Consider the following 8,886-nt stretch of genomic DNA (forward strand, 5'->3'; position numbering starts at 1 on the left):
TAATATTTATTAATAATTTCTAATTTGGCCCCTCATCAAATCAGAAACTATCTAATTGGTATCCACATATTAAAATCATGACAATCATGCCCTTAAGTCATAAACTTTATTTCAAAATAGACCACATAAATTTGACTTATTTATTTGATGACCTAACACACATTTTATATATACAATTGTGACCCCAATTATTTCTAACAATCTCCCACTGGGTCACATATGTATACATATAAATGTGTTAACCTTATTGAGCTCATAACTTTGTCATCATAACCATAGGCATGTGCAATCTCGTTCATTAACTATATCAACATAGGATCAAAGCGATTTTCGTTGTATCAATCACAACTAAACCCATCAATGGTCACATATATCAACATAGCCAAATGACATAGATCAATCATGATAATGTGGTATGAAAATTACATGCATGGTGATCTATTCATGTCAATTTTCAATTGGTCCTACTTTACTTTATGGAGATCAAAACTTTAGCTTAAATGTACAAAGTGAAATAAACTGAATAACATAATTTCTGATCAGAAAAATATCCAAATACACATGTTTTATAAAACAAATAAAACACATTAAAGACAAACTCCCACTGAATCTAGATATCCTCATAATCTAAAACACCCATACGAGCAGTGTGCTCATGAAAGACCTTGGGTGGCAAACCCGCAGTAAGGGGGTCTGCAATCATGGAGTTTGTACCTAAGTGTTCTATACAAATCTGTCCACTTTGTACCCTTTCTTTTACAACAAGGAACTTGATGTCAATGTGTTTTGACTTCGTCGAGCTCCTATTGTTGTTGGAATACAATACAGCTGATTTATTGTCACAATACAACTTAAGTGGTCTTTCAATTCCATCCACAATGCGCGGCCCAGTTGACAAAGTTCCTCAGCCATATACCATGGTTGGATGCCTCATAACATGCAACAAATTCTGCTGCCATGGTGGATGAAGCTATGAGTGTTTGTTTTGCACTCCTCCATGATATAGCTCCACCACCTAACAGATATATGTAGCCCGAAGTAGATCTCCTACTATCTTGGCATCCCGCAAAGTCAGAGTCAGAGTATCCAATGATCTCAAATTGATCTGACCTCCTATATGTGAGCATGTACTCTCTTGTTCTCTTCAAATATCTCATAACCTTTTTGGCTGCTTTCCAGTTGATCAATTCTGGATTGCTTAAGTATCTGCCTAACACTCCAACAATGTACGCTATATCCGGACGCGTACAAACTTGAGCATACATAAGACTCCCAACAGCTGAAGCATAAGGAATCTTTTGCATTTCTTGAATTTCAAGGCTTCCTTTAGGGCATTGTTTAAGACAAAATTTGTCTCCTTTAACGACAGGGGTATCACCTGGTCTACAATCTTGCATGCCAAACCGTTTGAGTACTTTATCGATATAGCTCTTTTGTGATAATCCAAGAATACCCCGAGAACGGTCTCGAAGTATTTGAATTCCTAAAACAAAAGAGGCGTCACCAAGATCTTTCATCTCAAAATGCTTCGATAGAAATCTCTTGGTTTCGTGCAATAAGCCTATATCATTAGTGGCAAGCAATATGTCATCGACATATAGAACCAGAAATATACACTTACTCCCACTAAACTTATGATACACACAATCATCAACAGCATTCATCTCAAAACCAAATAAGAGAACCACTTGATGAAATTTGCGGTACCATTGACGGGAAGCTTGCTTGAGTCCATAGATGGATTTCTTTAATTTGCAAACCATATTCTTTGGGTCACCAACCACAAAGTTTTCTGGTTGCTCCATATAAATTGTCTCATCAATGTCGCCATTGAGAAACGCTGTTTTAACATCCATCTGATGTAACTCAAGATCAAACTGAGCAACAAGTGCCATTATTATCCTAAAAGAGTCTTTCGATGAAACCGGAGAGAAAGTCTCTTTATAATCAATGCCTTCTTTCTGAGTATAGCCTTTTGCTACAAGACGTGCCTTAAACCTCACCACATTACCATTTTCATCCCTCTTGGTTTTAAATATCCATTTACAACCAATTGGTTTTACACCTTCTGGTAATGGGACAACTTCCCAAACTTTATTGTCTTGCATAGACTTATTCTCTTCATTCATGGCATCATTCCACTTTTGAGAGTTAGAACTTTTCATGGCCTGATGAAAATTGATTGGATCATCTTCCATCATTCCAATGCCATCCTCATGTTCTTGAAGATACACTATGTATTCATCTGGATTAATAGCATTTCTTCTTTCTCTAGTGGATCGTCGCAAAGGCACTTGTTCTTGAGGTTGTTGAGTTTGTACCTCTGGGGTTTGATTGACTATGTTTGGTTGCTCTTGATCTAAAACTTGATCAATATTAGGATTAGAATCCTGAACATTGTCAAAAGCAACTATTGGAATAGGAATCAACTCATCTTCAAGAGAAGTGGGTGATTCTAAATCCTCCTCAAAAACAAAGTCTTTAACCGTATTTCTCCCCCCAAACTCAATATCCTCAAAAAACTTTGCAGTTCCCGTTTCAAATATATTCTTTACTTTGGGATCATAAAACTTGAAACCCCTAGATCGTTCAGAATATCCAATAAAGTAGCTGCTCACAGTTTTAGGTTCCAGCTTCTTTTCATTTGGCCTATAAGGCCTAGCCTCAGCTGGACATCCCCAAACATGAAAGTGCTTAAGACTAGGCTTTTGCCCTGTCCAAAGCTCATAAGGTGTTTTTGCAGCTGCTTTAGTTGGTACCCTATTCAAAATGTAGGCTGCTGTCTTAAGTGCCTCTCCCACAGGAGTGATTCTGGTAAGGTTGAATGACTGATCATACTCCTTACCATATCTTTAAGAGTACGGTTTCGTCTTTCAGCAACACCATTCATGCTAGGAGATCCTGGCATGGTGTACTGTGGGACAATTCCACACTCCTCTAGATATCTGGCAAAAGGTCCTGGACGTTGTTCACCTGATCCGTCATATCTGCCATAGTACTCACCACCACGGTCAGACCTGACTTGCTTTATTCTTTTGCTAAGTTGATTCTCAACTTCAGCCTTAAAAGATTTGAACACGTCCAACACTTGAGACTTTTCATGAAGTAGAAATAGGTACGCATATCTTGAGTAATCATCTATGAATGATACGAAATATCGTTGACCATTCCAAGAAGGTGTAGGAAATGGCCCACAAATATCTGTATGTATCAACTCTAAGACATCTATAGCTCTTTTCGCACCCAATTTCTTTGTTTTGGTCTGTTTTCCTTTGATGCATTCAATGCAAACATCAAAGTCTGAAAAATCAATTGAATCTAAAATTCCATCAGACACAAGTCGCTCAACTCTATTTCTAGAGATGTGACCTAACCGTTTGTGCCATAAGGAACTTGATTTTTCATTATCTATTTTACGCTTAGTACCACGTGATTCCACATTCAAGGTTTCATTATAAGAAGCAACAGTGTCAAGCAAATATAAGTTGTCATAAACCATAAGTGAACCAGTTCCAACAATATTTGAATTAATAGATAAACTAAAGCAATTGTTTCCAAATGAACAACAATAACCCAATTTGTCCAAACAAGAAACAGAAACCAAATTCCGTCTAAAAGACGGTACAACAAAAGTATCTATTAAGTCCAAATAGTAACCAGTACTTAACAACAACCTAAAATGCCCTATTGCTTCCACATTTACCGACTTGCCATCTCCCACATAAATGCTTCTTTCAGCATCATTTGGCTTTCGGCAACTCAGGCAACCCTGCATAGAAACACTGATGTTAGTAGTAGCACCAGAATCTAACCACCAAGTGTTTCTTGGTACTGAAGCTAAATTTACCTCAGAACAGACCAAAGTAAGAAATGTACCTTTCTTTGCTCGCCATGCAATATACTTAGCACATTCCTTCTTCATGTGTCCTTTCATGTTGCAAAAGAAACAACCATCATCACTGTTGGTTTGAGTTTGTTTCTTATGTGCAGGACCTTTATCCTTAGCAGCCTCATTCTTTCTTTTCTTGCCCTTATCTTTAGAGGTGCTTGCCAAATGAGCACTTTCAGTCTTCTCTTGCTTCAATCTTTCTTCCTCTTGAACACAAAATGAAATGAGCTCATTAAGAGTCCATTTCTCCCTTTGACAGTTGTAACTGACCTTGAATTGACTGAATTGTGGAGGAAGAGAGATAAGCACTAAATGCACAAGCAAGTCATCCGAAAGCTCAAGCTTTAGTGCCTTCAACTTTGAAGCAAGGTGAGACATTTCCATAATGTACTCCCTTATGTTTTCCTTGCCCTTAAACTTCATGGAAATAAGTTTCTTTAAAAGAGTACTTGTTTCCGCCTTATCGCTTTTTGCAAAGCGTTTCTCAATTTCAGCAAGGAAAGTTGTGGCATCGGTGACCTCCTCGGACACCGCACCCCTAAAAGCCTCAGGTATGCCGCGCTTAATGATCATAAGACTCATGCGGTTTGAACGGTCCCACTTCTCATAAATCCTCCTTTGCTCGGAGGTACTGTTATCCGTAAGAGAAGCAGGACGATCCATCCTTAATGCAAGGTCAAGATCCATGCAGCCAAGAACAATAAAAATGTTCTCCTTCCAGTCCTTAAAGTTATTACCATTAAGGACCGGTACCGAATTAAGGTTAGCAGATACACTAGCAACAGCTGAAAAGAACAATACAATTACATAAATAACATGCTCATATAAGAATCCAAATAAAACAATAAATTCAAATATTGGTTAATCCCATCTCAAGATACCAAACACAACATTAATATTAAGTCTTTGGACAGTAATATTAATTGTAAGCGGTACTCTTGTTGTAGTGATCAAACATTGACAATAAATTATGTCAAACAATATGCAATCTTTGGACTAACACATTGTTCACACAAAATACCTTATAATTGTCACACATTTATCACCACAAACATGCATGAAATTCATCCAAATATTAACTCACCTTTGGGTTAATTAATAAATTTATGAATTACATACACACAATTATCATAATATTTTTATTAAATTAATCTACACAAAAGAGATCACTTTGGTGATATTTTGTTTCAATTAATTTAACTAAAATATTATATATCCTTAATAAATTTTTTAAACCAAAATTTGAATTAATTGTTACTAAATTATTATTATTATTAAATCTATTATATATTTTAATAATAATAATAACAAAATAGTATACATGATAGCATAAAAAAATAACAGAATAATTAATATACATATAATATATACAGAAATTGTATATAAAACAAAAGACTTAATAAACTTGTCTTTTCCGTAGTATATTTACAGAAACTTCTAATCGGAAACTTGATTAAACTCTTTTCCATATATGTATATAAAAGTTAAAGATTATACTTTTTTTTTTTTAAAAAAAAAAAAAAGAAACTTTATACATATATATACTTTACAGTACTGAACAAAATTCCAGCGGCATGTATATACACAGTAATTGAGCGATTACAACCAAACTATAAAGAGATATATATAATCTTATACATATAACCCAAAACAAGATTTCAATCGTACAATTAGCATCTTTTCATTAGTAATCACTTTTGACATTTTGATATTTTCAATCGTAATATCAAAGTTTGTATAAATATATATACAAAGCAAACTTAATCGCACACAGAAATTTCAATAGCATAAATATATACAGCACTTCACCAAATGCAGGAAAAATAATTTAATGGAAAATCAACACTACTATACATTCTCAAGAACTAATTTAGGGATGCTCTTGATACCACATGTTAGAATACTGTAAACTCTGAATATAGCCCTAATTAATTCAAGAGAATCAAACAATAAGATTAAGGAATAGCGGAAGCGTACCGGAGTCCATAGAATCGACCTTTAAATGATCTTTATTAGTATGATCTTCCAATTTGCATCAAAACCTTTCTCTGAAAGTTTTTCTCTTGGTGATGGGGATACAAGAGTTCTGTAAAATTATTGATACGATGCAAAATGGGGACCCATACCTGTTATATTACCAACTGTTACAACAGTTGGTAATATTTATTAATAATTTCTAATTTGGCCCCTCATCAAATCAGAAACTATCTAATTGGTATCCACATATTAAAATCATGACAATCATGCCCTTAAGTCATAAACTTTATTTCAAAATAGACCACATAAATTTGACTTATTTATTTGATGACCTAACACACATTTTATATATACAATTGTGACCCCAATTATTTCTAACACAAAGTTAATGAATTTGAAGCAGAATGACATAATAGCTTACTCCGTTTCTGGATACACCAACTCGAGTAATACAGATCAACTCGTCTTGGTTTGTCACGCCTTGGGATGGAAGAACAGGTAACACCCTAAAAAACCACATCAGATTGGTAAATACTTTCAGTGTGTGTTAGAATGGGGAAGTGTAGGGTTAAGGTGCATGAAATTCTATCTCAAAACCAATTGGCAATGAGAGGAGTAGCTCATGTATCTTATGTATGGTATTTAGTTTCCATATATTATCAATGTGAGACTTTCTAACATCCTCCCTCAAGATTGTGGCTATTTTTTTTTTTTGCTCACCAATCTTGCACAACTCAATCACAAGTGGCTCTTTTGGCTCACAATGACTCTTTTTGGTTCACTATCCCCGAATCACAAGTGACTCTTTTGGCTCGTCTTTTTGGATTGGTTTTTGGATTTAGATCGGTTACTCGTTAAAGTTTTAGTTTGGCTCTAATACCATGTTAGAATGCGTAAGTGTATGGTTAGGGTAGTAAAATATGTGAGTGTATGGTAAGGTGCATGAGGTTCTATCTCAAAATCAATTGGCAATGAGAGGAGTAGTCATGCATCTTATCTATGGTGTTTAATTTCTATATATTATCAATATGAAAAAAATAAACCGATCGTAGAGTTCGAAACTAGTTCATTTTTACCTTTGTTATGCAGTAGTATGACCTTCCTATTTCCCATATACGACGACCAATTATGTATTCTCTGTCTTTACAGAAGAAAGGAAACTGCATTTTCCCATAACACGAAGTCTAAATAAGTTAAACATAGTTTACAAGAATGAAAGGAATAAGAGTTAACTAACTCTAACAATACTACCTTTCTTATCCAATGAACAAGCATGGTTCCTGTGGTTGGACACTCTTTTAAAGTTTTGTAATATGCAAGCATATCATCCCATTTCGATCGAAATTCATCATCCCAGAAAAAGTCCCTTACTATTTCAGGTGTGGCATTCTCAAACACAGTGCTACTACGATATTGGGGAGGACCAGTCTAACCGAAAAACCAAAGACAATGCAATGCACAAATCATAGAGTTAAACAACCATTTTGTCTTTAAAAGACTAATCTCAAAAGTGAAGGAAATAGTCTTCTTACCTTGGGATCTCTTCTCCATGCTTTGTAGCTCATCGTTGGGTTGGAACGATCCATCATCGGTATCCAAGTAGGACCTCCATCTTTCATCTCCACAAGTTGGAAAAGATGTTCCAAATCCTCAACAGTTACAAGATTAGAATTCCCTTCATCTAACTCCAATACACTATTACCACATTGCAATAAAAGCTAATGAGAAATTTCTAATAATTGAAATTATGCAATAATATTCATCATTAGAGTGAACTAAATTCATATGGGAATGTCACCCAAATAAGGATAGCTCAAACAATCAAACATGTTTGCACTCACCTACAAAACTTGAGGACAAGTCTTTTCCTGAGTAACTACATAGAAATCATTATAATTTTCTGGTTTAAATTTACAATTTAGGGAAAAGGGTATCTCTAGAAATGAACTAAAACAGTTTAGAAATATTTGACATAAGTAACAAAGGTCAAAACTTTACAAAATAAAATTAGGTGGGAAGCCTAGTTTTTGAAAAAGAGTTCATTTGTGAATGTCAAGGGTATCACAAATTCAGGGAAAAGATTATTCCAAATAAAAATATATGATATGAGGAATAAAGATTAAAGATTTCAAGTACCTGAATTCATCATCTTCAGAAGGGGACATAGAGACCTCTTTTAATGGAGAATTGTTTGAGGTTAAGACTAAGTGATTTTCTTTTCCAAAGCTTACCCATTTGGGTTTCCATGCCCAACCAACCATTAAACCTAAAATAAAAGCAACCCAAATAGGAGAAAGAAGTAAAAACAAATTTGTACACACTCCCAAAATTGTGATGGGTCTTTCTAATTCTAATATTCTCTCAAAAGACTCAATAAGAGCCATAACAACAGAAGAAATTGAAAACCCAGAAAAGGAAAACCAAAAATATTAATGGGAATTCATCATCATCATCATCATCATCATCATCATAATAATCATAACCACTTTGATAGTGGCCAAAACATAGGTAGATACAAATAAAAATTGGAACTTTACATTTTGAGAGGTAGAGAAAAAATCAGAGGAAAGTGACAAAGAAAAAACAGTATGATGATTGAGACATGAGAAGAAGTAGAAGTAAGGTAGGGATGATTATCATGGTTTGAGAAAGATTTTGTCTTTTGAGTCATGATGATGAGAGAGACGGTGTCGTTTTGGGGTTTAAAAGCCTTTAAAGCTTAAAGCTTTGATTTTGATTCAAAGAATGTGAAAAGGAATATGTTGGAGATAAAGGTTTGGCGGAGAAACAAAGAGATTTGATTGGCGGTTCATATTGGACATAGATATAATCTATCTATACATTTAAAAATAACAACTATTATGAAATGCTTTTAAAAAACAACTAGAAGTGTCATTAACTTATGAATTTATGAGTATAAATAAATATTTAAGTTTAATTTTTAGTTGTAAGTAAATATTTAAGTTTAATTTTTTACAAGTAATATTTTTGAAATTTTTATAAATATTTAACCGTTATAT

General features: G+C 34.3%; 2 protein-coding genes across 2 annotated transcripts; both read right to left on the reverse strand.

Annotated features, from left to right (window-relative positions):
• Window positions 1–3,502: 3,502 nt before the first annotated feature.
• LOC115720745 (uncharacterized) lies at window positions 3,503–6,005 on the reverse strand. Its single transcript, XM_061115121.1, has 3 exons — window positions 5,867–6,005; window positions 3,877–4,674; window positions 3,503–3,769 (listed from the first exon to the last, which is right to left on the reverse strand). The coding sequence occupies exons 1-3, from the start codon at window positions 5,874–5,876 to the stop codon at window positions 3,741–3,743; spliced, it is 837 nt and encodes a 278-aa protein (XP_060971104.1). The 5' UTR covers window positions 5,877–6,005; the 3' UTR covers window positions 3,503–3,740.
• On the reverse strand, window positions 3,503–8,679 carry LOC133037716 (uncharacterized). The gene is made up of 5 exons (XM_061115122.1): window positions 8,003–8,679; window positions 7,399–7,561; window positions 7,118–7,294; window positions 6,943–7,026; window positions 3,503–6,372 (listed from the first exon to the last, which is right to left on the reverse strand). Exons 1-5 carry the CDS (start codon window positions 8,248–8,250, stop codon window positions 6,241–6,243), a joined length of 804 nt encoding a protein of 267 aa, XP_060971105.1. The 5' UTR covers window positions 8,251–8,679; the 3' UTR covers window positions 3,503–6,240.
• Window positions 8,680–8,886: the final 207 nt, after the last annotated feature.

The sequence above is a fragment of the Cannabis sativa genome, chromosome 5, assembly GCF_029168945.1.
Source record: "Cannabis sativa cultivar Pink pepper isolate KNU-18-1 chromosome 5, ASM2916894v1, whole genome shotgun sequence".
Classification (NCBI taxonomy): domain Eukaryota; kingdom Viridiplantae; phylum Streptophyta; class Magnoliopsida; order Rosales; family Cannabaceae; genus Cannabis; species Cannabis sativa.